The sequence below is a fragment of the Aethalodelphis obliquidens genome, unplaced genomic scaffold (assembly GCF_003676395.1).
Source record: "Aethalodelphis obliquidens isolate GAN/ISIS:26980383/991018 unplaced genomic scaffold, ASM367639v1 scaffold9, whole genome shotgun sequence".
NCBI lineage: Eukaryota > Metazoa > Chordata > Mammalia > Artiodactyla > Delphinidae > Aethalodelphis > Aethalodelphis obliquidens.
The window spans coordinates 32,828,111-32,855,970 of NW_020837953.1; the positions used below are offsets into that span (position 1 = coordinate 32,828,111).

General features: G+C 55.2%; 1 protein-coding gene across 4 annotated transcripts in view; it reads right to left on the minus strand.

Annotated features, from left to right (window-relative positions):
* Nucleotides 1-1,870: 1,870 nt before the first annotated feature.
* MAN1C1 (mannosidase alpha class 1C member 1) overlaps nucleotides 1,871-27,860 on the minus strand; it is a 149,101-nt gene continuing 123,111 nt past the window's right edge. For 2 of the 4 annotated variants that reach the window (XM_027109648.1, XM_027109646.1), the window contains exons 6-12: nucleotides 21,635-21,761; nucleotides 18,478-18,571; nucleotides 13,207-13,322; nucleotides 7,528-7,747; nucleotides 4,863-5,035; nucleotides 3,603-3,718; nucleotides 1,871-2,632 (exon numbers count right to left, since the gene is read on the minus strand). In XM_027109648.1, coding sequence (XP_026965449.1) covers nucleotides 2,512-2,632; nucleotides 3,603-3,718; nucleotides 4,863-5,035; nucleotides 7,528-7,747; nucleotides 13,207-13,322; nucleotides 18,478-18,571; nucleotides 21,635-21,761 — 967 coding nt within the window. In that variant the 3' untranslated portion in view covers nucleotides 1,871-2,511. Of the gene's footprint in view, nucleotides 2,633-3,602; nucleotides 3,719-4,862; nucleotides 6,564-7,527; nucleotides 7,748-13,206; nucleotides 13,323-18,477; nucleotides 18,572-21,634; nucleotides 21,762-27,860 lie in introns of those variants that run through there. The other 2 variants (XR_003433380.1, XM_027109647.1) reach the window with 2 other exon arrangements.

Below are 27,860 nucleotides of genomic sequence, written 5' to 3' on the forward strand. Positions count from 1 at the left end.
GTTTGTCTGTTTTCTTTTTGGTTTTTTTTTTGTGGTACGCGGGCCTCTCACTGTTGCGGCCTCTTCCGTTGAGGAGCACAGGCTCCGGATGCGCAGGCTCAGCGGCCATGGCTCACGGGCCCAGCCACTCCGCGGCATGTGGGATCTTCCCGGACTGGGGCACGAACCCGCGTCCCCTGCATCGGCAGGCGGACTCTCAACCACTGTGCCACCAGGGAAGCCCTGCCTAGTCCTTCTTGATGTCTGGCTGTTCACTCTCCTGAGATTCCATGAGCCACTCCAAGGCATTTTAATTCTTTTTTTTTTTCTTAAGTTAGAGTCGGTTTCTATTGTTTGTAGCTAAAAATCTAAACTGACACAAACCCAAATGCCCAACAATTGGGGCTCAGATCCAGAAAGTGTGATACAGCCCATGATGGAACACTACACAACCGGGTACAGCAATGAGATAAATGCATGTTGACGTGGAAAGATGTTCATAATATAGCATCTGGTGCAGAGCAGATTATAACAAAACAGGATGCCATAGTTGACACCATGTTTGCAGAATATACTCTGTCCCTTCATAGAGAAATATCTAGAAGAAAATGTAACAGTATTTATTCTGGAGGGTAGGAAGGTGAATGATTTTTCTTTCAGCTTGTCATAAAGATAAGCTTTCTAACCTTTCTATAATACCTGTGTAATTAATTTTGTGTTTTGCTTTTTAAAAAATGGGCCCTAGCAGGTCACTGGAGCCATACTATCTTGGTGCCTGTCAAGAGTGAAGTGGTTTTCTGGGTTCAGGCAGCAACTTATTTACCAAATGCGTGGGCTCCTGCTATAGCCACAGCTTCCCTGTAGCTCTAACTACTGCTTAAGAACATGCCGGAAGCATCTGAGTCTCCAGAACAAGGAAGCAGCACTTCCCACAGCTCCAGGGCACCAGCGGCATCCCACTTAGGAGAACCTTGTAAGGTGGAGGGTCTGCTCTCTGCCTGATGGAAAAGAGCGGCTCAGGGAGACAGGTGACCTGCCCAGGTTCCCACAGTGAGGGTTTAAAGCCAGGTCACCTGGCCCAGGGCCCCAACACCCCAGGGGCTACTCAAGTTCACTAACAGCCAACATGAAGTAGCTGAGCCTGGGAAAGGACTCGGTATTGTCCTGTGAAGTCAGCTGTGTGGACACGCTGCAGAGGGGTGAGGGTGAGGGAGGGGAAGCTCTCTCCTCAGTGTTGGGGCCTGACCTCCTTGCCTTGCAGAACGGCCTCCTCCCAGGGGTGACGGTCAGGAGGAGAGTGGATCTGTGGGAGAGTCTTACCTTCCAGCTCTCAGCTTGAAGGTCATCTGCTCAGAGAGGCTCTCCTTGACCCTCTAAGGCAGGTCCGGACATTAGTGCCTCGGCCTGCTTGTCTCCTTTGGAGCACTTCACGTAACTTGCAGTCATTCTCCTTCATGGTCTGTGTGTCCCTGCTTGGCTGTATGCTCCCTGAGGGCGGGGCTTATGACTGTCCCACTCACAGCTGCGCCCCCACGTCTGGTCCCCTGCAGGCACTCACCAAGCATCTGCTGAATGATGGAATAGATGAACGCTGGACTGGGGTGGTGAGCAAACCCTAGGGGTTTCACCTCTGCCTTTACTGGCTGTGGGACCTCAGGCAAGTTGCTGCTCCTCTCTGGGCCTCTTCCAAGCCTTGATGTAAGTATAAATATCCAACTTCATTTAAAGGGTTGCCCTCACCCTTCCTGAATATATTAGGACCATTTCAAGGGAAGGTATTAGAAGTTGGCATCTTTATACCTTAAATCAACTGCTGGTTGATTATTCTTTCTGATGATAGCATTGCAATGGTCTCCCCAGGAGTCACTGATGTGCGATGAACCCAATTGTATTTCTTATTCAATAAACTCCTTTATTGTAACTTTACGGAATTTTCCATTACAATACTGAAAACAGCACTAGTGATTCGTAACACTTAGGCCCAAATCAAAGGGAAACCCCTCCTCAAATTATAAGGTAAACGACACATAATTGAACATAGAGTAAACGTTGGGCAAAAGGAATTCAAACTATAGAAAATGGGGTCAGGATTTTGTGTGTGTGTGCAAACACTTTAAGGTTTAGTTTACTGGAGGACACCATTTTTGAAAGCACATGATTTTGAAAACTATATTTAAAATCTGTGAGAAAACACAACTGTAGAGAAAAGGCAAAATCAAGCAAAAACCAAAAAACCTCCAAAACGAAAGGAAGTGAATCAAATACACGAGGCTGCAATGCAAACCTCCGGTGCTTTGGCCCTGGAATGGCAAGTGAGCAGGTTTCATAGACATTCTCCGGGGAAAGGAATGTCTGGGCCTGGTGTGACATCGCTGTGTCTCCGAGTCCTGTCTCCTCACAGAGGAAAAGAAGTTGCTCGTCCAACACATCTGCCGGGTCCGCCAGGCAGGGGCCCACATCTCCAATCCGTTTGAGAACAGCCCCAGATCCCGTAAAGGTGGTCCTGGAGCACAAGGCGACGGGTGGTGGGAGTCAGGCCCCGCCCCTGCCAGAGCTGTCCGGGTGGCTCACGGGGAGCGGGTGGGCCTCCGTGTTGAACACCCAGTCTTCCAGCGAGAGCATGTCATCTTCAGAGAACAGAAGATAGAGATACCTGTGCCCCGGCAGGGAGGGGAGCAAGACACAGCCTGTCAGCGCTCTGGGGAAGGAGGCACCCACTGGGAAGGAATCTCAGGGGCCTCTGTGACTGGCCTGTGCCCAAGGGCGCAGGGAGGTCAGAGACCCCAAATCTGCCCAGAGGGCTCGTCCCCAGGAAGGAGCTGTGGACGTGGAGGGGAGCACTGAGCTTTAGGTCAGACGGAGCCGGTTCATCCTGGCGCTGCCCCAGCCCCCACTCTGTACCTCTGCCCCAACCAGCTTCCCTCAGGTGCTTTCCCCACCTGGCCCTCTGAGGACCCTGTGTGGCCTAGATTCTCTCTTTTTTTTTGCAGGGAGGCCTGAGGGCTACCCCAGGACTCGGCCTGCTTCCTTATGTACCAGGAGACTCGACACTCAAGCAGATGTCCGGGCGCTAAAACGCACAGGGAGTCGCGACTCCAGAACTGCAGGTTTCCAAGCCATGGGGGTTTTTAATGGAAGGAACAGACCATCCAATCCATCCTAAAGAGCTAAAGCACAAGGGGACTGCTTTAGGGAACAGCGCGGAAACGAGGAGGCCAACGTTCCCCCCAAGAAAGGAGGGGAACAGCGCAGCAGCACAACTGCAGCAGTGACCGGGCTTGACACCATCATGGTTATTACTCTGCCCATTTTACAGAAGGGCACAGTTTCAGAGAACTTAAGTAACTTGAGGAGACAGGTTAAAGAAGTTAACTTCTCACATAGCTAATGCTTAGGGGGGTGGAGTCCAGCCCGGCCTCACTCTGCGTGGAGAAACTGGCCTGGCCCAAGGCCCGCCCCTGGACCCCAAGCCTCCGTCCCTCTTGGGCCGCGCTCCCGGGACAGCAGAACTTGACTGATGGTGAAGGAAGGGACTGCTGCCCCCTGCCCCCCCTGCCCCTCCCCCTTCCCTAAGAAAAGCCCAGTTGCCCTCTGGGAAGAACGCCAGCCGAGCCCCAACTCACTTTAGTGTCTCCGCCAGAAAGAAAGTCTGCTGCTTGTTGTCGTGGTCGGGAACCTTACTGTATACGTCTTGGATCCCAGAGAAGCCGGCTTCCGTCCGACAGTATTTCTCCAAGGCCTGAAGGAAAGGAAGGCAGCCGTGGTGTGGGGAGAGGAGAGGCGCCCCCCCAAGATTCCGCCTGCCCAGCTCTCGAACAGGCAGGCCCTCCCACCCCTTGGCTGGAGACCCCAGCATTGGTGGGGGCAGCAGGCCGAATTCCTGCCGTCACCACGCTCCCTGGGCCCACGCTGAGAACTTAGCCCCTGCCCGGCCTGAGCGCTTCACCTGGTGTGAACTTCGAGGAAGCTTCTCTGCCTCTCGGGGAACTAGACTGACCTGACAGACTCACCCACAGTGGTGGACAGAGGTCAGGGAAGGGGCTGGTGATGTTTGCGGGCTGGGATTTGGGGACTGGACTTGGCACGCCCCAGGGATTCCCTGTAGAGGTGTAGTCCCTGGGCCAGAGGCTGTGCCTGCCTTTTGTACAGAAATGCAAGTTGTACCCACTGAGGGTCTGTGGGTGGGGCCCAGGAGCACAAAACACTTGGCTTTCAAAGGTCAAGAACCAGGGTCTTCAGGAAAGCAGAGGGATTCTGGCCAATGAAGCATGTCAGGGAGCCTGAGCAGGGCCCACGCCCCAGCTGAGCACGTGCTCTGGGAGTGTGGCTCTCCCCACCAAGTCTGTGCCTCCGAGAGCAGTGGGCCCGGGGGAGAACAGCAGAGAAAGCTTGGCATCCATCCAAGAACCTTCTGGAATCCCCAACCCTGCCTTTGATACCTGCCCCAAAGAAGGAAGGGGATTGGGGGAGCAGAGCCCAGAGAGGGGGCTGCCCAGGGCTGGGCTAGCTTCGGGGAGAGGAGGGAGGTGAGCTGGCAGCCCCTTCCTGTTTGAGAGGAGAAATCTAAAGTCACCTGTCCAGGCCCCAGCGTCGGAGAGCAGTGGCCACGCGTGTGCTGGGCCACCTCTGACTGCCGCCCTGCGTTCGCCCCTCTCGGTCTGCTGACATTATTGGGCACTCAGAACACTCTTCACGAGTTCCTGGCCTGCTCCTGGCCGGCTGGGGACTCCTGGCTCTGCAACCAAACCTTGACCCTTTGCACTCTCAACTTTAGCCAGATGCCAGCCTGGCTTGCCCTTCCTCTTGGGTTTGGACCCTGACTGTGAATTCTCAAGGGCACCTGCCACCAGTTCACCACCCTCCCCCTGCGCCCCGCCACTCACCATCACCACTTCCCAGCCCCACTCCCTGTAGATGGGGTCGTGGGTCTGCCGCCACAGGTACATGTAACTCTCCACCACCTCGGGCCGCAGGATGTAGTAGCTCTCGCTCGTCTGCGTGGCCACGGCCTCTCTGCCTGAGTTAAACCAGAAGGCTTCGGGCCCCAGTTTGGTATCTGCAGGAATGACCAACCAGGGGGCCTGGGTCAGACCTCCTGCTCTTCGGGATCCCAGTGCCCCAGGAGAGACGGAAGTGGCGTGGTAGCCCTGGCCGGGGCCGGCTGGTGATGGGCTGGCATGGGCTGGCCAAAGCAACGCCCTTAGGCCGCGAAACGTCTGCAGTTTAGACCCTGAGAATCCAAATGAACTTCCCAGCAGTCCGGGGAGACAAACGTTTGGGTGAGACATTAGCCCTGCAGGGTGTTAACCAGTGCTCGGCCAAGAAGGGGTTGGAGTTTTAAGCACATTTGGGGAACAGTGGGTTAGACAGAGTGAGAGCCTCCTGTCTACAGGACTTACCAGACCCTTTAATTTGCTAATATTGCCATGATGCTTCTCCACAGACCCCCTTTCTCTGGGAACTGCTTTTGACACGTCCCAGAACCAGCCTTCCAGAGCTGACAGTTTGGGAGACTGCTGAGGTGGAGGTGAGGGAAGATTCGCCCAGAAGGCACGTATTCAGGCAGAGGGAGCTGAATAAAGAAGGCCTGACGAGGTCTGGGTTTTGTTGTCATTGTTTGGTTTCGGTCAGTTTGCTGCTGTTCCTGTTTTCTGGATGACCACCATTATAGCCACCACTGCAGCCACCATTTAGGAGTTCAAGGGCTGTGCTGGGTGCTTTACACACATTTATTGCAATCCTTAAAAAATGTTGTTTTGGTAAGGCAGATACTTTTACCTGCCTCTCGCACATGTGGAAACTGAGGATCAGAGAGGCTATGTAATTTGTCCAAGGTAACACAGCAAGTTGTGGCCGAGCTGGGATGTGACCCTGGATCTGTCTGATGCCCTCTCCCCAGGCTGTCCTCTCTCTCTTTCTCCCCTGGGTCTGACTCTTTAGGTCCAAAATTTAGGGTATGTGGGTCAGATCCATCCTCCCTTTAATGCCTGCATATCCTGTCAGGTCAGCGGAGGGCCCAGCTCTGGTCCTAATGTGGGCCCCCCACCTCCCATTAGGGCTCAGGACCCCAAGAGGCCCTGGGCTGCTTTTTCTCAGAGACATATTGGAGCTTTGCAGGACAGCCTACTCATTCATGGAGGGCTTCATGGAAGAGGAATTAGGCAGATCCTGGCTCCTCTGATCCTCTCAGATGGCACAGCTGCTCTTGGCCATCAGAACACAGCCGTTTCGCCAAGCTGCTAATGGGGTGAGGGCAAGAGCGATTGCTGCAGCCATCCGTGGACGAGCCGGGCTGGTTGTAACAACATGCTTTACTAAGCGACTGCCTTTTATGGTCTGGGCTGATTGTCCCCGACAAATAGCAAGCTTTTATTATTCCTGAGATTTCCTATTTGTTTGTGGTGCTGGCAGAGCTCTTTGAAGGGAATTGAAGACCGGTTTTAAGGACCCACTGCGAATTGCTGGCTTCCTGAAAACAGCTCCAGGAGCTCTGGATTCCACTGGCGCGCTCACAGACACGTTTTCGGTGGACTGCTAACAAACGCCTCCCATGCTGCTGGCTGAAGGCGTGGGCCAAGCACTTCCTGTGGGGCCCAGGAGACCTGTGTTATTGTTCCCATCGAACAGATGAGAAAACAGAGGTCACCAGCTGCTGAGCGGCAGAGTGGCATTTGAGCCAAGATCTTTTACTGCAGATCTTAGGTCCTCTCCTCCAACCAAGGCTGGGTTTACAACTCAGAGCGGTGGGCCCCTTCTGGGGTCAGGGGGGCCCGGGGCTTTTTCTGAGGGGTGTTGTTTAGAAAGGCAGCACACAAGATGGGGCTGGGCATCAGGAGACCTGGGTTCTAGCCCCGGCTTAGCTACTCATACACGGTGTGGCTTTGGCTAAGCCAGGTCCCCGCTCTGGGCTGACTCAGTTTCCCTGCATGTAAAATGAGGAGCTGGGTTCACATTCTCTCATGTGGCTTCTGAGTCTAGCGTTTGACAGTGCTGCGGTGAGTGCTGGCGCGGATGGTGCAGAAGCTCTCAAGCTTTCCGGGGGTCTTGGATCAGAGGGTGATTATGGGGTGGTGCCAGGAGGTGGTGAGACCCTCTGAATGGGAGCGTTCCAGGGAGGAAAGGCAGAGATACGTTTAGGGGTAGGGGCTCAGGGAGAAGGAATTTGCTAAAGGCTCAGGAAGCTAATGTTTCTGCCTCAGGGGCTGGAGGACCCTCTGCTCTGAGCCCCTTCCATGGGAACTTGGCCGGGTCATCTCTGAGCCTCAGTTTCCTCATCTGTGTTGTGAGGGTCAGCGATGATGTATGTCCAGTGCTGAATGACACCCGGCACACACAAAGTGCTAACACAGCACCGTGTTCCCTCTAACTGAGGGCACAGTCTCTGTGTGTGTATAGCGCACCCCTCATTCAAATTCCGGGTAACCTCCAAGGTGAGGCTTCCCTAAGTCCGTGTGTGCCCTTCACTCACTGCCACTCTCCTGGTCTTTCCAGTTCTTCCTGGCGTCTAGCCTCAGTCTTTCCTGCAGCCCCTTCCCCTTGCAGGGTTACCTGAGCGGGCGTACGATTCGTGGCACGTCTTGGTGATCTGGGCTGCGAGCTCCCGGTAGTGGGCCCTCTTTTCTTCCTTGGCATCCTCAGCGCCGAGGGCGATCATGCCCCCGGAGAAACAGGCCAGGTGCCCCATCTTGTGGTCCAGAATCCCCCCTCGCCACTCAGCAATGTAGGTCAGCCCCCCGGGAGAGACATTCAGCAAGTGGGTCTCTATTGCCTGGGAGCAAGGTGGGAATTGGGCGGGGAGGAAGGGCGTGGGAGGGTACAGAGAAGGGAAGGGAGAGGACGGAAAGTGAACATTTTGGAGAGGCAGCAAGCGCAGCTCTGTCGAGCCCTCCATCCCAGACAAAGGAGGCCTGCCGGCCTTGGCTGGGGGCGGTCCCTGATGGGGCTGGTGGGAGGTTCTGCCACTCACCCAGCTGAGGCCTGGTGCTTGCTGGGGGGCTGGGACACAAGGCAGCTCCCCAGGGCCAGTCTCTTACACAGACTTTTAAAACTTCTACATTCAAAAAATTTTTGGAAAAAAAAATCTTTAAAAATTATTATCCATCTCCATTATATCCTCTGTTAGGGAATCTTAACCTGAAGCCCAGCTGGCCTGTGGATGGGCTGGAAGGGGTCCAGAGTGCCCCTAGAATTGTAGGTGACACTTCAGGGCATTGTCATGGGAAGAGGGTCAGTAATATTTGATCAGATTCTCAAAAAGGACCATAGACAGTAACAGCTGCCCTCTACAGGCCCTTACCACAGGCTTCCTCATTTAATGCTCACAAAAAGCCAGGCACATGGGCTGTACTGCTCTCCCTAGACACAGGGGTTGAGTGGCGTGTCCCAGGTCACCCACCACACCACGGTCAAGACAAGGACCCCCCGATGTGCAAGCCCGGCTCCTTCCATTACCCAATGTCTGCTCCTTTTGGTGGCAAGGGGCTTTCAGAGCCCTCCCCTGGTCCCCCAAGAGGTGATGCTGTTGGGAAGGACTCCCAGGATGTTGGGGGGTGTAGGTGTCAGGCCATCGCGCCCCTGACTGCCTGCCGTTAGTCCCTTGGGAGCCGTGGAGACTGAGGTGATGGCGGCAGCCACCCACACAGCTGCAAGGCTGGACTCCATGGGTCCTAATCCAGGGCGGAGCCTCTGGGGCCCTGGCCAGGCCTCTGCCTCCACTCTTGCCCTCCCGTCTATCCTCTGGGGTGGGCGGGCGGTGGGGTGCACTCTGTACGTACTGGTCCTGACTGCGTCTTGGGCCTGTTTAATGCCCTCCCATGGTTTCCAAGTGCCCTCAGACGAAAGTCCAGCAGGGCCTCCGAGACTCCCTGATGTACACCCTGAGGTTTAACCTGATGCCACGGACATGGCTCCCGGGTGTAGACTCTGGTTCAAACCCCGCCTCCACCAGTTCCGAGCTGTGTGACATTGCGCAGGTTCTATGTTCTCTCTGTGCCTCAATTTCCTCACGTATAATATGGGGATGAGAGCATGAACCACTTCACAGGGCTGTGAGGATTCAGCGGGATGTGTCTGCAGAGCTTAGCGTATATTTCTTCGCACAGAGAGGCTCAATAAGTGCTGGCTATTATGATTCCTCTCCAGTCGGCCCCCGCCCCTGTCCCCGCTCCAGCCACGCCGCAGGCCTCGTTTCATTCCTGTGCCCCCTCCCCCAGTGAACATTTCGTGAGCGCCTCTTGGTGCCAGCACTGTGCTCCGTGCAGGGAACACAGCCCTGAAGATGGGTCTGGACCTGGACTCAGGGAGCTCACCCGTGGGCACAGAGACGTCCCAACAAAAGCAAATACACCCGAGAATCCCAATTTGTGATCAACATTCTGAATGAAACAAATTAAGGGGACGAGGCAGAAAAAAGCTCGGGGAGGAGGTCCTACTTTGCGGAGTGAGGCCAGAGAAGGTCTCTGCGCTGGTGACCTCCACAAAGACCTTTTCTTCCTGCCTCGGGGCTTTGCGGCAACTACTGCTTCTCCCCCAAGATCCCATCCCAGCTCTGCTACCTCTAGCTCTGCGTCTGAGCCCCTCCAGGATGCCTCTTCCTTGGTCTAAACCATTGTGGCCCCATTACGCTGCTACCCTGTTATCTTTCTACGAGGTGTCGTTCCCACCTGTGTGCGCCTATGTGTATATATTTCTGTGGAACGTCTGCCTTTGTCCCAGGACTCTGAGTGCCAGGTGACGGCAGAAGCCACCACTACCATCCTCCAGCCAGTGCCTGGCATGTGGGAGGTGCTCAAACAACATTCGTTCCTCGATCTGTCTTGTCCTTTGCCCTCTGCTGTAAGGCCCAGGCCGGTGGGCTACCTGCAGGACCCTCACTGAGCAGCAGATGGGGAAGCTCTGATGAAGCGACTGGCGCGCCAAGGCATCTGCTCCCTGTGGGGAGGAGCACGGAGGCAGCCTGGAGGGCTGCCGCGTCCGGGCCGGGCCCTGGCTCCTGGGCAGAGCTGGGTCCACGGTAGCTGCTCTGCGTCGCTAAGGGTGCTGGTGCGGGAGGGGTGGCAGGGCTAGTCCCGGGCACAGAAACCTGGTTCAGTTATCACTGCCAGCACTGGGGAGAGGACACAGACATCCCGGGAGATCCCAGGAAGCTTCACACTGTAGCTGGAAACCTGTACCTTCAAGACTGTCTCCCACTGGTTATTTCTATTTGGGGTTAACCCCAGGCTAAGTAGTTGTGGTAAAGAGGAAATGATAGGCCAGTCTCTCTTTGAGGATATAATTTAGACAAGCAAACGCAAAGGTAAAAAACAAAAGCCCCAAGCCTTTCTAAAACCCTTAGCAAAACACAAGATAGCACGGTCGGGCAACCGACTGGTAAAAAGGCTAAAATCATAGCAAGAGACATAGTAGAGAGCTGAGTTTGAATCCCAGCTCTGCAATTTGAGAGTTGGGTGACTTTGGGCAAGTTACTTCCCTTTGCTGAAGACTCCCTTTCCTCAACTGTAAAACGGGAATAATAATTCCTGGGATGGTTATGAAGCTACTCAAAGACGCTGGCTAAGCGCCTGGCACTGACGGTTCCTTCCTCTACCTCCTGGAGGGCACCCCATCTGCGCACTTCTGAGAGGGCCTTCGGGCCAGCCAGGCTCCCCAGCAATTCGCCAGCTGGTGAGCAGAGGCAGGGGCCCTGGATCCAGAGTCAGCGAGACCGTGTTTGCGTCTTGGCTCTGCCGTGTTGCCGGGTGACCCTGGGCCTTTCAGAGCCTCAGTTTCATCATCTGCGAGAAGGGGCTAACTAAGGCCAGGCACCCAGCGCACCTGCCTGGAGGAGGCCGCAGGGACAGAAGCTGCCTGTTCTTCTTGCTGCCCCTCCTCCGTGACCCCGGGTGTGCCCAGCTGATCTGTCTGAAGCCCTCACACCCACCCTAGCTGGACACTGGTCTAACCCACATACTGGAGCCCCCAGGGAAGCTTTCAAGGCTATGGCCTGGGCCCCAGCCCAGAGGTTCTGATGTCACCTTGTTGGGGTGCAGCCTGGGCATTGGGGTTTTACAGCTCCCCAGGTGGTTTTTAACATGCCAACAAGGCTGACAACCACCAGAACATTCTTCAAAGCCCCAAACTTGCCAGAGGCCCAGCCTTTACCCAGGGTCAGAGACACTTCAGGCTTTTCACTGGGGAGATAAAAGGTGGGAGCAAAGCTGAGTTCTAGCCTGTTCAATCGAGCACTTCTATAAAACTCCCCGTTTGCTTAAATAATTTATGGCCATTTCTTCCCTTGAAGCCTCAGCTACAGTGTTCCCTGAGGGCTAGGAACTGGGCTGCTCGTGAACTCTATGTTTACTCTGCAAGAAAGGCAGCAAGGGCAGAAAGGGCCTCTCCAGGCAGCACACCTGGCCACCGCTGAACCTGACCGCTAATCCTTGCCAGGAGCCGCAGGCTGCAGTGGAAGCTCCGCTCAGAAGCCTGGAGTGGACGGGGCTGAGCCAGACTGAGCTGGGACTGGAATCCTGGGACCTGCTTCATGACTCAGGTCTTGGTGCCAGGGAGCTGGGCAGGGAAAACTCATTACTGAGCCCACAGTTTAAAGGACCCACGGCTCCGGAGGCCTGTTCCAATGTGCCTCCTTTAAGGACTACCATTCCTGGCCGGATTCATGTGATCAGAGTGTAGCTAGATATCATTCATCCATCCAGTCTGCTGCCCACACCCACCCATCCACCCATATCTACCCACCTATCCACCATATCCACCTACCCATCCATCCTCCCACCCACCCGTCCATCCATTCAATCATCCACGTGTTCACCTACCCACTCATCTTTCCATCCCCTCTCCCTCCCTCCCTCCCTTCCTTCCTGCCTTCCCCTCATCCATTTATTTGTTCACAAAATAGTGACTGTATGCCTCCCAGGTACCAAGCACTGTTTTGGGAGTGACGTATACAGTGAATGAGTAGACAAAATCCTTGCTCTAGACAGCTCAGGAAGATAGACAATAAACAAGTAAACAGATACACACGTGATCATTTTAGACGCTGATAATAATACGCCTCAGGTATGTGAGAGAGAGAGACGCTGGGGAAGGCTAATTCAGTGGCATCTGAGTTGACCAATAAGCAGGACCCAGCCACCTGGATGATACTCCAGGGAGAAGGAACAGCAGGTACGGAAGCCCTGAGGTGGGAACGAGAGCTCAGAGGGCAAAAGGGAGAGAGCTCAGAGTGACTGGCAGTCCCAGATCAGGGACTGCGGGCAAAGGTGAGGAGTCTGGTTTATTCCGAGAGCTAAGGGAGTCATGAGCGGAGGGACGTGCACTTACAGCTACTCTGGCTGCTGCGGAAGAACTGACTTAGAGTGGGGAGGGCTGGAGCGAGGAATCCAGTTAGCTTAGACCACGGCGGTAGCAGAATAGATCCAACCTGCTCAACGTACTTGATGAGGAAACTGAGGCCCGGAGCCTGCCCAGTGCCTTTTCTTTAGTTGGGCTCAAAGGTATCTATTGATGGGGCTGCTGGGATTCTAACCGACTCCCCCTCTGTCCTACAGTCTCCGCCTCTTTGGAGGGACCCATCTGAGCTTAGCATCCCTGTTCACTCCATGCCCTGTAGACAGACCAGCAGAGCTGAGGGACAGTGGGGAGAACCTGGCGGCTGGCTTTGGAGACCTGGCTCTAGCTCCAGCTCTGCCAGTTCTGTGCTGTGTGGCTTTGAGCAAGTGCCTTCCCCTCTCTGGGCCTTGGTTTCCATCCACATAAAGAGAAGGAAGAGAAGTGGGTGCTCCACTGAGGGAGGCCCCTCCCAGCCGGGATGTGCTAAGTATGTCACCTCTGGTTCCACAGGAAGATGGCCGAGGGTCCTGCTTTGGCAGCCTCGCTTGGGGGCTCCTAGTCTGGCTGTGTTCTGGGCTCTGACACATCAACAGAAACACAGACACCGTGGTTGCTGAATCAGACTGCCTGCTGCTTCCTGTGAGACCTCGGACAAATGACTTCACCTCCTTGAGCTTGGGTTTTGCATCTGTGAAATGAGGATGCTCACACGGCCCTAATTTCAAGGTGTTTGAGAAGAGTCAAGCAACAGGCTGGGGAGGGGACTGTCTTGTCCTCCCTCTGGGAGGACAGTTCACCGTAGGGGTGTGGTGGGGAGCAAGCCCTCCGGCTCTCAGGAACCCACGTGGGAACTGGTGGCGAGTGACTGACCACCCATGAAGAATCAGGCGCCTGTCTTACCTCCAAGGCTTCGTAGTACATATCTTTAGCCTCCATATCTGTCTTGGCCGACATCAGCCAGGATTTGATCAAATATTCGTAAAAACTGTCCCCGAGTCCTCCAACCGAGACATGGTCTGTGAGGGGAGAGAGGACAGGAACATTATCTCCACCTGCTGAGGCCGCCGCGACTCGGTGGGGAGCGAGCATTTAATCCGCAGCCTCGGAGCCCCCGACAGAAGGGGGGCTGGGAGGAAGGCATGGCCTGCGACCGGGGGAGCCAGGGCCAGCTTGAGCACCATCGTCCCTCATGGAAATGCAGGGGCTCCTTTGGCTGCTATAAATCATGTCATCGTGTTGCTTTTGCAGGCGGAGGATGGGGCAGGGTCTCTGGTTATTAACCGTAAATGGGTTGCATTTCTTGAAAAAGATAATCTGGTGGCAGGGAGTTCAGAGATTTTTATTACCTGGTGACAAACATGGTAATTAATGCTGGGCAGGTTCATAAAAGGCCACGGAAAGGAGCAACGAGAGGCTTAATTTAGTTGGTCAGAGCACAAAGCTGTTCTGGGAAAGCCAAGTTTAAATTTAGCAAATTGGGATAAATGGGGTTCAAAGGAGCAGAGGGAAGGAAAACTGGGTTTGAGGAGCCCTCCGTCCGCCCTGGTGGAGGAGGAACTCCAGGTGTGGCTGAACGGGCAGGTGTCTCCACCCAGGGCTACCCCAGGAGAGGGATGGCTGACAGAGGAGCACTTAATTACAGAAGCAAGACACGGCGGTGCTTCAATCACAATTAACAACAGGGAAACACAAAGGCGTTTAATAGATAAAACAAGGAGAAAACTGCGGCTCCCTGTTAAGCAGCAAGACAGTGAGGAAGGGAAGGGGGTGGAGGAAGGCGGGGTGGGGGAGATGGGAAGAGGATTTTCAGCTCCTCTGGAGAAAGAGGGGTTAGAAGAAGACAGGGGAGGGAAAGTGGGTGGGGGGAGAGAGAAAGAAATAGAGAATACAGCAACAGCTACCCTTTATCGAGGGTCTACTGTGGGCCGGGAGCTTTACTGTATCATTTATAACAATCTTCCCAAGAACCCTATAAGGTAAGCACTACGAACCCCATTTCCCAGATGGGAAAACTGAGAGTGAGCCTAAATAGCTCGGCCAAAGCCACCGAGCTGGTAGAGCTCTCACTTTCTGCAGGTTTACACAGTCAACCAGAGAATGAAAACAAAGATGCAGAGAGAAAGAAAGGGCAAGTGGGAAGAGGGAGGGTCAGATCAAAAATCAGAGGGTCAGACAGCTGGGAACCAGGAAAGGGGGCTGACAGGAGGCCCCCACAGTAAACAGGGGCCCCCTCCAGCCCCCTCCGTAAACAAGCCCCGGCCCAGCAAGGGTTCAGGAACGGAAGGAGCACTAGTGAAAATGCGAACAGACCAGGTAAAGCCTGAGGCTTAGGGAGACGTGCGGGGGGGACCAGCGTGGGCTGGACTTTGTTACCTGAAAAGACGGAACCAGCACAGCGTCCCCCTTGCCCCTGTTCCCAGGGGGAGGACACAGCTGGGCAAGCCCAGAGGGAGGGCAGGGCTGTGCCAGGCCCGGCATGTGGATGGTGTGTCCACGGCCGGGGCGCGAGGTCTGTGCAAGGCAGGGGTGGGGAGGCCGGAATTCAGACCGGGGCAGCCTGCACAGAAGGGGCCCCCGCTCATGGCACTCAGCCGGGGGCACGGGCACCTCCACGCTCATCTCCTGGGCTTGCCTCCTCTCACGGCTCCTCTGCCACCCCAAACACTGCTAGCCCCCTGCCCACTCTGTCTCACATGTGATGACCCCTCTGCCAGGAATACCCTTCCCTACCTTGTGTGGCTGACACCCCCTCACTGCTTCACCTCAGCTCGGAAGGGCTTTCCTCTGTGTCCCCATAACATTGAGGTCCCTGCAGGGTGATGTGAGGGAAATAAGGCACCTGCACCCTCTGGCCCAGCGCCCTCCTGCGGGAAGTGCTTGGAGCAGCTGTCCCACCGTCGCTAGGTGCGAGCCTTGCCCTCAGCGGCTCCCAGCGCTGTGTCATCGGTACCTGTTTGTGGGTCTACCTCCCCCGCTAGGCTGTGGGCTGTGTGGGGAGGGACCCTGTATGACTCGCATCTATGCCCAATACCTGTGTGGCACACTGCAGACGCCCAGTAAGTCCTGAATGAGAGAAAGGCAGGCATGTGGGGGCTGTGCTCAGAAGAGCCTTGAACGTCAAAGCCAAAGAGACTGGACTTCACCATGTGATTGCAGAGTGTGTGTGAGGGACAAGGTCAAGGGCTTCACCTGGCAGGTGTGCGCGGGAGACGGGAGCCAGGTCAGCAGGAGTTCCACAGGTGTTTGAGATAGGACACCCTCTTGGGGACATGTGTGTAGTCTCCCGGGGCCTCAGCTGCAGTGCACAGGTGGGGGGTGTCTTCCCCGCACCGAGGGGCACGTGGGGAGAAGTGCAGGAGTGGGAATTAGAGACGTGGATCCATCATTAGCTCAGGGCAGGCCAGAGCCCCTGGGCCTGTCTCCTGATCTGTAAAATGTAGAAGGGAGAGTTGGTGTGCGTGAGCAGAGATGGGTTCTGCTGCTTCCTGATTGTGTCAACAACGCGCCCACCACACTTGGCAGCAGGAGGCAGCCACCCTATACGCCTGGGAATCGCTGGCGGGAAAGTGGCATGAAGCTGGGGGAGGTGGCCGGGGTGGAGCTGGCGGGCAGCTCACACTCCCACAGCCACGGGAGAGAACCTGGACTTGCCACTTCCCGCCCGCTGAGGAAAGTGTGGGATTCGGGCAGTGGACAAGGAGGACGAGCCACGCCAGGGGCCAAGCCAAAGGGCTGGCAGCTCTTCGAGCTCTCAGCGGCTCTGCTAGGACTGGTCTCTTCTGTGCCTGCTGGACCTATCCTGGCTGTGCAGTCCTAGCGGCAGGAGAGTCTCAGCCTCCCCGGCTACCCTGAAGCTGAGCTTCAGGCAGGAGTGGGGAGCAGGTGAGAGCAGAGGTCTGGGACTGGGATGCAGCCCTCATTAGCCCTTTGTCTCTTTAAGGGGCAATTCCTCTGGTTGCAATGGGCTACGAAGAGGATTCCAGGAGAGAAAAGAATGTGAACTTAGCTTATGCAAGTGGGGAATGTTATCATTTGCTGGAAAATTACACAATCATCAAAAAACAAGAACAAAAACAAAAAATACTAAAAAGACAAAAACAGACCAAAACACCCAAGGAAACCACAGAAAACCTGGGATGACCCCAGGCGCCAAAGCCAGGGGAGGAGGAAAGCAGGCACCCCGGTGATCAGGGCTTTCTTTATAACCTTCCCTCTGAAATTTGGCAGGCCTGCGATTCATATTTTATTAATATGAGACAATTTTCCATATGTGACTGACTCTGCCCGGCCTTGCGACCCCAGGTGCAGCCTGAAAAGAAAATTATGCTTCTCAGCGGGGAAGGGGAAGAGGGGGGCGGCTCCCCTGTAATTTGCCAAGGTAGCTATTCAGACTGGGAAGCACGCCCCTCTCCTTCTTTTTATGGGTTTTGCTGCATTGTCCTGGAGCAGCTAAGGCGGGCAGCTGCTTAGTTTATCTCTTTACCCAGTCAGGCCTTGCAATTAAAGGCAGGAACGGTTATTGAACTGTCTCTTCCCATGGCCATAATCTGTAATTCAAACCTTCATTTTCTCCCGGCACTTTTGAATTTGGCAGTGTGTTTTGGTTAAAAATACTTTGCATTTCTGGGCTTCCCTGGTGGCGCAGTGGTTGAGAGTCTGTCTGCCGATGCAGGGGACATGGGTTCGTGCCCCGGTCCGGGAAGATCCCACATGCTGCAGAGCGGCTGGGCCCAGTGAGCCATGGCCGCTGAGCCTGCGCGTCCGGAGCCTGTGCTCCGCAACGGGAGAGGCCGCAACAGTGAGAGGCCCGCATACTACAAAAAACAAAACAAAACAAAACAAAACAAAAAAACTTTGCATTTCTGTAAGTGGTTTTTGCAGGAGGCTCCTGGGGAGTGAGGTCATCACCAAGGAAAATTCCCCGGTCGAACTTTCTGGGTCTCCTGGATGTGGATCATGGAGGCTCTGGGATGGAAGGACAGGCCTCTGCAGTTTCCTCACAGTATCCCTGCCGGCTGGCCAGCTGGCCCTCCAGGCCCTGCTTGCATACTTTTGGTGATGGGCGCTCATGACCATTTGGGACAACCCATGTCATCTTTGGAAGATGAACTGAAGTCTGTTTCCTGCAGCTTCTGACCATTGCTCCCACGCCCCTCTACGGTGCACAAAGAACACATCTCCAGCTCTTCTCCCATTTTGCAGGAGAGGAAACCAAAGCTCCAAGGGATGAAGATTCAGGCATGCAGTAATTAGACTCAGGTCTACTTTGTCGCTGAGCCCTTGCTAATGCCATAACAATTGGGGCTGGAGGCAGGAAAAGGGAGAGGGGTCCTTTTTTGCGTAGAGGCAGTGGAGGTAGGGGCTCTGGGCAAGTCTTGGGAAGCCCCTAGAGGCAGGGCCCACGGAACCTGCTGCCCCCAATTTGTGCTGACTGTGATCACACAACCAGGGCCTCGGACAGAAGGGCAAGGCAGAGCAGTGCTTCTCGATAGGGGTGCAATCCCAGGAGGTGGAAGACTTTAACACTCCCCTGCCTGAGAGACCTTCAAATCCCATTGTTTCAGTGGGTGGAGCTGGGGGCTGCGAATGAGGCTCCAAAGGTGACCCACAACTGTCTGGCTGAAAAAAAAAAGCCTCTGAACATAAACAGCAGGAAATCCTAGGGCCAATTCTAACAGGTGTAAGATACCAGTGATGAATTCCTGATTTTTATATGGCTGTATAGTTAGGGTCTGCTTACACATTTTTTAAGAAATTAAAGTTGGAGGTAGGGAACCAGATGAAAGGGGCTGGGAGAGGATGCATGGCCTTTCTTAGAGCTGCTTTTGGAGTAAACATCTAACGGGAGCACCCCTGCAAGTCTGGGGGAGGATGAAGGAGGTTTCGGTGGGCACTGTAAGAGACGGAAGGCTGGAGACAGCTAGCATGCGGGGGACGCACAGGGCAGGGCCTCACTAGCCAGCAGCCACCACATCCGTCACAACAGCAATGGCAACAGAAACGAACACTCCCCACGATGCCCCGAGGGTGGCAGGAGGGTGGCATCCAGGAGCTCCGAGCCAATGCCTTGCTGGTACGTGGCTCCTCACTCAGCTGGGTGCCTCGCCCAGCCAGGCCGGGAAGCTGGGCAGGAATCCGCTGGAGGAGGGGCAGCGGCGCCCCTGTACTCACGTTGCATCCAGTTCCCGCTCACCGGGCTGAGGAAGTTGGGGTAGAGGCCGAAGGGCTTGTCAATATCCCTAAGGACCTTTCGGATGTTCCTGACCTGCCAAGAGATGGACACCAGGCACGTCTTCATTCTCTCCAAGAAGCCAGCTGGGTCCCAGCCCACTGAGGACTGAGGCAGCTGGTTCTGGTCCAGAGAGGAAACCATTCCGACGAGGCAGGAAGGGAGAGCTGTGTAACTAGCAGCCGGCTCCAACCCGGGGGTGTGAGGCGGTCCTGCCCCTGTGTTCAAGGGCGGGGTGCGGCCACAGTGGGGCCTGACCCTCCACCTCTGCGCTGACTGCTCTGCCCGGGGCCCTGCCACTTGCCCCTCCCCCACCTCACCCCTTCCTCATTGCGTGTGGATTTTGGGGACGGGTCTTTTGAGGAGGGCGTTCGTATAAGTGACAGTAGCTCATTTGTAAGTGCTAGACAGAACTGTCTTTTTAACAGGTCAGAAACGGTTATATTGGCAATTTCACACGGTTCAGCTTGGTAACATGTTATGTTATCAGATACTGTGGGAACCGTTCCAGAGGGGAGGCCTGCGCCCCTCAACATCCCTGTACCCTAATAGGCATCTCGGGGTTTTCTTAACAACAGCTACAACGCTACAACGCTGTCAACGTTTCTCAGTTGCTGTGAGCCAGACCCATTAGATACATTATCTCCAACCCTCATAACAACCTATACGGTATTATTATCTCAGTCTAACAGACGCGAAAGCCGGATCTCAGAGAGCGTCAGTCACTTGCCCATGGTCACGGGGTTTGTAAGTGGCAGAGCCAGGACGTGAGTCAGGCCCCTCTGACCACAGGGAGCAGCCCCGGCTCCAACACGGATCAGGGCAGGGACCACGCAGCAGCGAGTAGCAGAGGCCACACCCGCTGGATCAGGAGGCTGGATCTGCAACCTTTGGGGCTACAAAGGGCACAATGCGGGATTCAGGAAGGCTTGATCCATCAGGGTCTGCTGTCTGGCGGTACATGAAATCCTCCCAGCACAGACTCTGCAGGACAGAAGGGCCCTCGGGGATGGAGCTGTAGCACGCTCACAGATTTACCTACAAGGTAAGGAGCAGGGAAAGCAGCCTTTTAGCTGTCAGACCTTTCTTTCCGGGGGACGGCACTTTGCTTTGCCACATCAGATCTCATATCCATTTATGTTAACGGAGCCCATTATGGCGGACAGGAATGTGCTTGTACCCGAGTTATTCTCGACTGTCCTTGTGGTGAGCAGTGAAACGGGCTAAATTAGCTCCCCCGGAGGGTGCGGGCGCTTCTAGAATTTGGGCCAATTTGTTGACTGCCAATAATCGCCTCTGTGGGAGGCAATGACTGGCGGATGAAAGCAGCTGGAGAATGTAAATGTAAAGACACAGAGAGACAATGAAGTGGATGGACCCTTGAGAAAAATCCGGAAGCCTGCTGAACTGATCTGGTCTCGAAGATCGTGGGTTCCAGAGCCAGAAAGTCCTGGGTTTGAGTCTCGGCTTTATCCCTTACCAGCTGGATGACCCAGGACAAGTGATTTAACCTCTCTGAGTCTCAGTTTCCTCCTCTGTAAAATGGGGATGACCCAGGACAAGTGATTTAACCTCTCTGAGTCTGTTTCCTCCTCTGTAAAATGGGGAACTGGCCTCATAGGGTTGGTGGGAAAATCAGAGCTCCTATACGGTACCCAGCACATCGTAGGTGCTCAGGCAGTGGTATCTCCAGACTAGCAGGAACTAGAGCAAGCTGCTCGTCTCACTCCGCTCTGAGCCGGCCGTGGTGTTCCTAGAGGGGTCTGGCTCAAGAGCAGTGGAAATAGGGAGGCTGGGGGCAGGGAGGGCCTGGAGGCAGGAAAAAAGACCAGAGGAGAAGACCCATCGGAAGTGGGATTGAATTTATTCCATGAGCTCTTGAGGTGGGGTATCCCAGGGAGGCAGAGTCCTCTCAATATAAGGAAGAGCTTCTGGAGGGAGGTCTGACAACACGAGGGGCTGTTTGAGGCTGGTAGTGAGCCCCAGTGCAGAGGAAGCAATCAAGGGGTTGAAAGCTCTTCTTTGAGCTTCTCAAGAAAGCTCGGGTGGATTCCCACACTGAGCAAGCAGTGGTCCTAAACCTGGCATCAAAGAGCACATGGGGGCTTATTTCAAATACAGACTCCTGGGCCTGGGGCGACACTCAGAAATCCGCTTCTTCACCAGCATGCTAGATGATGCTTTGGGGCTGGTCGGCTGACAAAAGACTGAGAGCCACTGGGTAGAGGTGTGACTCTGTGACCTCCCAGCTCCCTTGGCGTTCCGAGAGACTAACATCTGGGGGGAAGAGAAGGCTTTGGGAGTGGGGGTCTCCTTCTTCCTGGAGGCCAGGGCTTCATCTCCCTATAGGGGCAGGACTCAGGAAGGGGCAAGCACCATCTGAGGGTGGTGTGTGTCCACTTCTCTTCCTCGGGTTGAGGGTTAGACCTACGGAGACACTTGCAGACAGTAGGACTGCCAAGGGCTGTGACACTGAGGAACGCTCCTTCTGGAGGGCTTCACAGCAGGGCAGGGATGGGCAGCTGTCAGGATGGACGAAGGCCTGGGTGCTAGCGCTCTGAGCCCCTTGTGGCCTTCGCCAGCCTGGAAACGACGAGAAGGAACAGACGTGAGCCTCTGCTGTGGAGTGAAATTGCTTTGCCAGCCTGCTGACAGCATGTGCTAGATGGGCATCTGGAAGGGGAAAGGCAGGCAGATCTCACTCGAAGAAGTTAAATGTCTCTGGAAAGGGGACTTTTGTGCCGGGTGGCCAATTCCTGCCAACGCAAACTGGTGCCTGGATTTCCGTTGTTGCACTTTCTCCGGATTTCACACGTGTGTGGTTGCCAGCGGGCGCACATGTACCAGGGAAAACCTTCTCGCTGGCAGCTATGTCTCTGCCGCGCCCTCTGTAGAATGCTGCTGACTCCCTGCACTCACCTTCCCTGGCGCCTGGCATCGGTTACGATTAGGCAACTATCTGCTATGCTGGCAGTGGCTGGAGGCCTTCGGGCTCCCCACACACCCTCCAGCTGGCCCGCGGTCCATTTCCCCGTCACGGGCCGAGTGCCCACCCTTCGCTCTCCGTGTGGAGAAGAGGGAGCAGGGGAGAAGACTTGCCTTTTCTGCGAAGACCTGGTTGCCAGAGAGCTGGGTGAGGTGTAAGAACTCCAAGTGCAGGGATCCAAACTCCGCCAGGATGCTGCTGCCCCCTGCCACGGCCCAGCCCCAGCTCCTGTTGGAGCCGCTGAAAGACAGAAGCAGCCTCGGTCACCCTCTGCCAGCAGGGCTGGCTCCTCTGCCCCATTGCCAGGCACTGGACTAGGAGCTTCGCCGTGCAATCCCAGTTAACCCTCCCTGGGGGTCGGTACTATCCTTAGCCCCATTTAGCTGATGAGGACGCTGAGGCTGGTGAGAAACTTGCCGAAGGTCACCCAGGCCTGTCTGACAGGCAATATTCTTTGTTTCTATGGTCAAGCAGCTTCTGCAAGACGTGTAGGCTCCAGAAGAATATTAGCAGAGCTGCCTTGGTGGCCAAGACCTGGCATACACGTGATGCTAAATTTACAGGTGATACTGATAATGCTGTCAGGGGCCACAAACCCCCCTCCCCCCACAGAACACTATTTCTATCCACTTATCAATGGCTCATAATCATTGTTGCTGCTTGTGGAGGGTAAATGGTGCATGGCTGGGGTCCGAAGGGGGCAGATGAAGAGAGCAGGGATCCCATCTGGCCCCTCCCCCCCCCTCAGCCAGTGCTGCTCACGGACACACAACGGCCCCTGGAACTTCGTGGAACCCACACCTGAAGGGTGGGTGGCCCTGCTAAGACCACACACCTGGGGCTGCTGGACCCTGGGAGGTCCGAGGTTAGGAATGAAAGCAGCAGGGGCTCTCGGAGCAAAGGTCTCCTCACTTGCTGAGCATGTACGTGTCTCACGAACACCTTAGATGGATCACCAGCCAGACCCTGCGACCCCGTCGGAGAAGGCTGTCAACTAACCGCTTCCCCCCCTTCCTTGAAAGTACTGGGTGCTTTCAAGGAGGAAGAGTGCAGGGGCAGGGCCTCGGGTAATCCTCCCATCTGCCCCTTTCACAGATGAGGAAAACAAGGCACAGGACAGTGAAATCACTGCCTGAGATCACACAGTAAATGGAACAGTGGGGACCCAAGGCTGCTCTGACGCCAGAGCTTGTCCCAGTCACTGTGCAGCTGCTGGCCTGTCGTCTCATTACATGATAAGAGGCCAGGACGCTGCCTTTCCAGGAGCTGTCACTTAAAATCTCCCTGGGACCTGCAGCCAGGAGGCACAGGTTCAAGTCTGTTAGCAGCGAGGTCTTGGGCAAACCATTTCTTGCCGTGTACCTTAGTTTCTGTATCCGTCAGACTGAGTGAGGATAATGCGTCCCAGTCTCCGCTCCTAGGGCTTTGCGGGGATTGAGAGAGAAGAGGAAGATGCAGAATGGTGGTGGCCTTGGGTAAGCTGCTTCCTCTCCCTGATCTGAGCCCTCATGTGTATCATGATGCTCTTTCCTGTGGGACATTTAGGACAACCAGGGAGACAAGGGTCAACCTCTCTCTGCAGGGAGGTTGCGGGGTGACAGTGGGTGGGCACAGAGCGGGGTGGAGTGAGCGCCCCCTATCCGTAGGGCCTCCAAGGTGCAGTCAGTGTGTGGCAGGCTGGGGGGCTGGCTCTGCTGGGGCCTCTGGAAGCCCCTCTGCTTCCTTGCTGTAGTAGCTCTGGCTCCCTGGGAACTGGCCTCTGTCATCCCTCTGTCTCCCAGGGACAGGACCTAGGAAGGCAGGCGTGGGTCTGGGAGGTCACAGTTTGCCAGCTGAGGGGCACTGCTTTATCTGGGGTGGGCTGGGGCTCCCCTAAGGCTGCTCTTCTCCTCTCTGATGTGGTTTCAGGAAAGTGAGGAAACTCTTCCATCTTCCAGAAACAGATGGAATTGAGTCTTAGGATCTTCTGGAGCAGGTGATCTCAGTAAACATCCCTGCTTCCTTGGGTATTTTCCTGACTTGGGGGCAGGTGGGGAGGGATGGGTTGCACAGAGAGGGGAAACTTGGCTCCTAGATAGTAAATCAAACAGCTTCCAGATGCAGGCACTGGGGCAGGCGTTTGCATCATGACCTCATTTAAAGCCCACAAGGCAAAGCATCGTTAAACCCTGAGGAAATAGGCTCAGAAAGGGAAGTGAGTCACTTTCAGAAGCTCAGAGCTGGTAGGGGGTGGAGGCAGGATTCAAACCTCAGAGAGCACTTCCCTAAGGGGTGCCCGAGACGGCCCCATAGCCACCTCGAGGGAAGGGGAAGCTGACCCCTCTCTGTCCCTCTTCCCCCCACGCCAAGAGACCTCTCTCTCCAGCCTGTGATCTCAGTGGGAGCTGCAGGTACCCACAGAGGGGCTTCCTGAATAATTGATGCTTCCTGCCCTCGCAGAGAAATTCAAGGTAAAAAAAAAAAACCCAGCCACCAGCCATCTTTTGTTCTCATTTTCCCCCACAGGAGCCTCTCCCTCCTCTCCCCTCCCTCTCAATGCTCACCCTCCCAAGTGGGCCTCCTGTGGTCCAGCCGCCCTGGGCAGAGGCGGGCGGTAGGCCAGGCACCTTCTTCTCTCCTGCCTGGCTTCAAATGCTGGCTCCCCCAGTTCCCAGCTTAGGAGACCTCAGGAGGGTCAGTGAAGGGTCAGTGAATTCTTCTAGACCCCAGTCTCCTCATCTGTTAAATGACAGTACCCACACCTCATAGAGCCATTGTGAGATATAAATGAGGCACACGATGACTGTCATCGTTACCATTATGTAATTACGCACATCTAAATTATGTGTTGTTTGTTAGAGTTAAGTTCCTAATGTGCCAGGCAGCAGCCGTATCTTGTTTTACCTTCACATCTAACTTTAGAGGTAGATACCAAGATTCTTATTTCATAGGTTAGGATACTCAGACTCAGAGAGCAGAAGACACTTTTCCAAGGTCACACAGTAAGTGACAGTGCTGGTAGAGCTGATCTCAAATCCAAATCCTAGGTACTTTGTGCCCCAAATGCATCTGTTCTGGGCAGCATCCAGAGACCAGGAGGTCTTCTGATCAGCCTCATGAGGCAATGGGCTGATGGAAGCTCTGCCCTCTGCTCCCCTCCTTGCCTTTTAAGTCTCCAAGTGGACTCTCCCCCGGTGGGAGGGGCTGCTCCACAATGCCCCTCCCCAGCCTGGTGGAAGCTTCTTCATGTGTGTGCCTGTGTGTGCACACATGTGTACGGTGAAATCGTTAACTCTGGAGCCAGACAGACCACGATTCTAATTCTAACTTTGCTTTGCTGCTGTGTGACCTGGGTAAGTTACCTCACCTCTCTGTTTCTTCACTGTTAAAATGGGGCCCACGTGGTTGTTGTGTGCTGAAAAGAGAGAACCCACGTCATTGTGCCTGGGACACAGTGAACATTCAAAAACGTGCACAATTATTACGATGTGTAAGTGTGTAGCAGAAACGTGCACATGTAAACGCATCTTTGTGTGTGAATCTGCGCACATATATAGAGGTGGGAGAGTGCGTGTGACAAAGGTGAGCCTGCGTATCTGAGTCCTCGTGATTTGGGTGAGTGGCAGTAGGGTGCATAGGTGTGTGTGAGGCTGGGTGTGTGAGAGAGCCAGTGAGATTGATTCAGCTGCGGAGGCCCTTGGACTGGCCACCTCCCCGCTCCCAGAGTTCAGTGGTCCTGCAGGTCACAGGTCATGGCTGCCCCTGCCTCCGCCTCCCAGGCCTGCCACCAGGGAGGGGGAGCGGTTACACTCACTTGGGGACCACCTCCCTTCAGGGTCCTCCTCAACGGGCAGTTTGGGGACAGGGCCTAGTTACTGCCCCCCCTACTAGGGCCCAGGTCCGAACTGCTCACAGCCAGCCCTGCACTGACCAGGGGCAGCAGTGTGGACCCAGCTCCCACCAGCAGGCCCTCTCCAAAGGGAACACTCAGCGCCACGCGGGCTGTATACATCCCTGACGTTTTCCCTGGTGGAATGGGGAGGCATTTTTAGCAATAGACTCTCTTACCCAGAAAATGAGAGGGAGGTGTTGCCAGGAAATATGCATACACATACATATGTATACAGCACTGGCAGCATGCAAACAGCCTAAAAATAAACGTGCTTTCTTAATCAGAAATGTCAGGATCTGCGGGGGATCAGGTCCGGGCTCTGCAGGACACGGGTAAGGCAGGCAACCAGGGCTGCAGCTTGTGGGGCTTGCTTGGAGTCAGGGGGTACCAATGCGTGGAGGAGGGAGGGGTGCCTGAGCTAAGTGAGGCCTGAGAAGCTGGACCCGGGACAGGGATCCAGAAAGACGGGGTGTTTGTGTCTTGGCTCCAAGACGTCTGGCCGTGTTTCTCCAAGATCAGTGTTGGTGGGAAAGGAATCTGAGCAGGGATCAAAATGTCAGGGTCTGAGGAGTCAACCCTGGCACCGAGATGGGGGTTTGATGGGCCCTGAGGGCCCCTCCCTGGCCTGCAGTGAGATTTAAGTGACATCACACCCCAGGAATCCTTTCTGACCACAGAGATGAAGATGAAGAAGGTGAAGATGCTGAGCAGGCCGAGTCCTCCCTTCTTGGCAAGGCCCTGGAGGGTGCGACCTCCCCAGGAAGTAAGGGGGCCTTGGGCACTCCACCTGAGCCCAGGGCCCCTGCCTCCCCTCCCCTGTTGGACTGAGATCCCTGAGATAAGAAAGCGCTTCAGGAGATGGAACAGAAAGTCCAGTGTGATGGACATATTACAGCCCTCCCCCCAGGCTCAGGTTGTAGGATGGTCTCAAGAATGGCCCCAGAGGGCTCCCTGGGTGCCTGGGGACCGGCACGTGCCTTCTACCAGGTGTCCAGGTCTGCTCCATGCGTCGCGAGGGTGGCAGGGCTCCTGCCTGAGGGAGGGCCAGGTGGGTATTGGGAGCAGAGCTTTTGATCTGTAACAAAATGGGTTAAAACCTGGCCCCATTGCCTGTGAGCTAGAAGACCTTGGGCAATGGGCATAATATAAATACCCACCCTAAAGGCCTGCTGTGAGGAGTGTGCTCTGAGGCGTTGAGCGAAACCCTTAGCATATGCCAGGCGCAGAGTGATCGCTCAATAAATGGTAAGGACAGCAGTCATCAGAGTCGGTCTCTCATGCTGCACACACTGGCTCACGTGAACATTTGTTGAAGGAATGAACAAAGAAAGACGGGGACATGGATCCTGCCCTCAAGAAGCTCCAGGGCCGATGGGGGAACGTGAAGACTGAGTGTGACAAGGGCCACAGGAAGCAGATAAAGTGCCTGGAGGCCAGGAGAGGCAAGGACACTTGTGGCTTCTGGAGAAGGTGGCATCTGAGCTGGGCTCTGATAGCGAGGGAAATGGTGAGAAATGGCAGCCCAGGGGAGGAAGAGAGCGAGGGAAGGCAAGACAGTGGGGTGCACTGGGGTCTCCAGGAGCAAGATTCATGCTCCTCAGTGGACCTAAAGCCGGCTGGCCACTATTCCCCTGACTTTGAGCCCATCCTTTCCCCTCTGGGTCTCAGTGCCACATCTGGCTTCCACCCTCACAGAGGGGAGCAGCAGGGTAGGTAAGTCCCCGGGGGGCTTTGGAGCGGGACGGAGCTGCGGCCTGGGCCCCACCTGCTCTAGCTGTGTCACCCCGGGTCCCTTCTACTCTGGCTCTGTGACCTGGTGAACGTCCAGAAAGACTCTAGTTCACACGCCGAATTACGCAACCTATCAGGAGGGGAAACGATGCAAGTGGCCAATAAAAACTAATGTTTTAAAACAGTTGGTAGAAGGAAACATACCAGTGGTTTCTTGACTAGTGGAGTCACAGGTGATTTTCTGGGTCTTATCCAACACTTCTGGTATAATCCACATTTTTTTTGCAATGAGGATTTATTTTTACAGGGAGCAATCACAATAGATATTATTGAAAATGGAGTTGGAAGTCCTGGGCTCATGTCCTGGATGGTCCGTTACTGGCTTCTATGACCTCGGCCAGGGTTTTTCCTCCTCGGAGTCTGAGCCTCCATGGGCTTGATGCTCCCAGAAGCCCCTCTGAGTTCTGACAGCCCCTCTGGGCTGACAGGGGCTGAGGGGTCAGCAAACCAGGGTCCCTCTGCCCAGGGTCCTGACTCCCCAGCAGCTTTGGGTTCCTGCTTGTGGTGGGAGGTGTGACGTGCCTCCCAGCCCGGGATCCCAGCTGGGAAGGGAGGGCAGTTGGGGCACAGCGGCGGGGCTGTGAGTCACGGCAGTGTTACGAGATGATCACAGAGGAACGGCGGCCCCATCTCCATGCCAGAAAGATCAGGTCTTGCGTGGCCTACACCCGAGAACC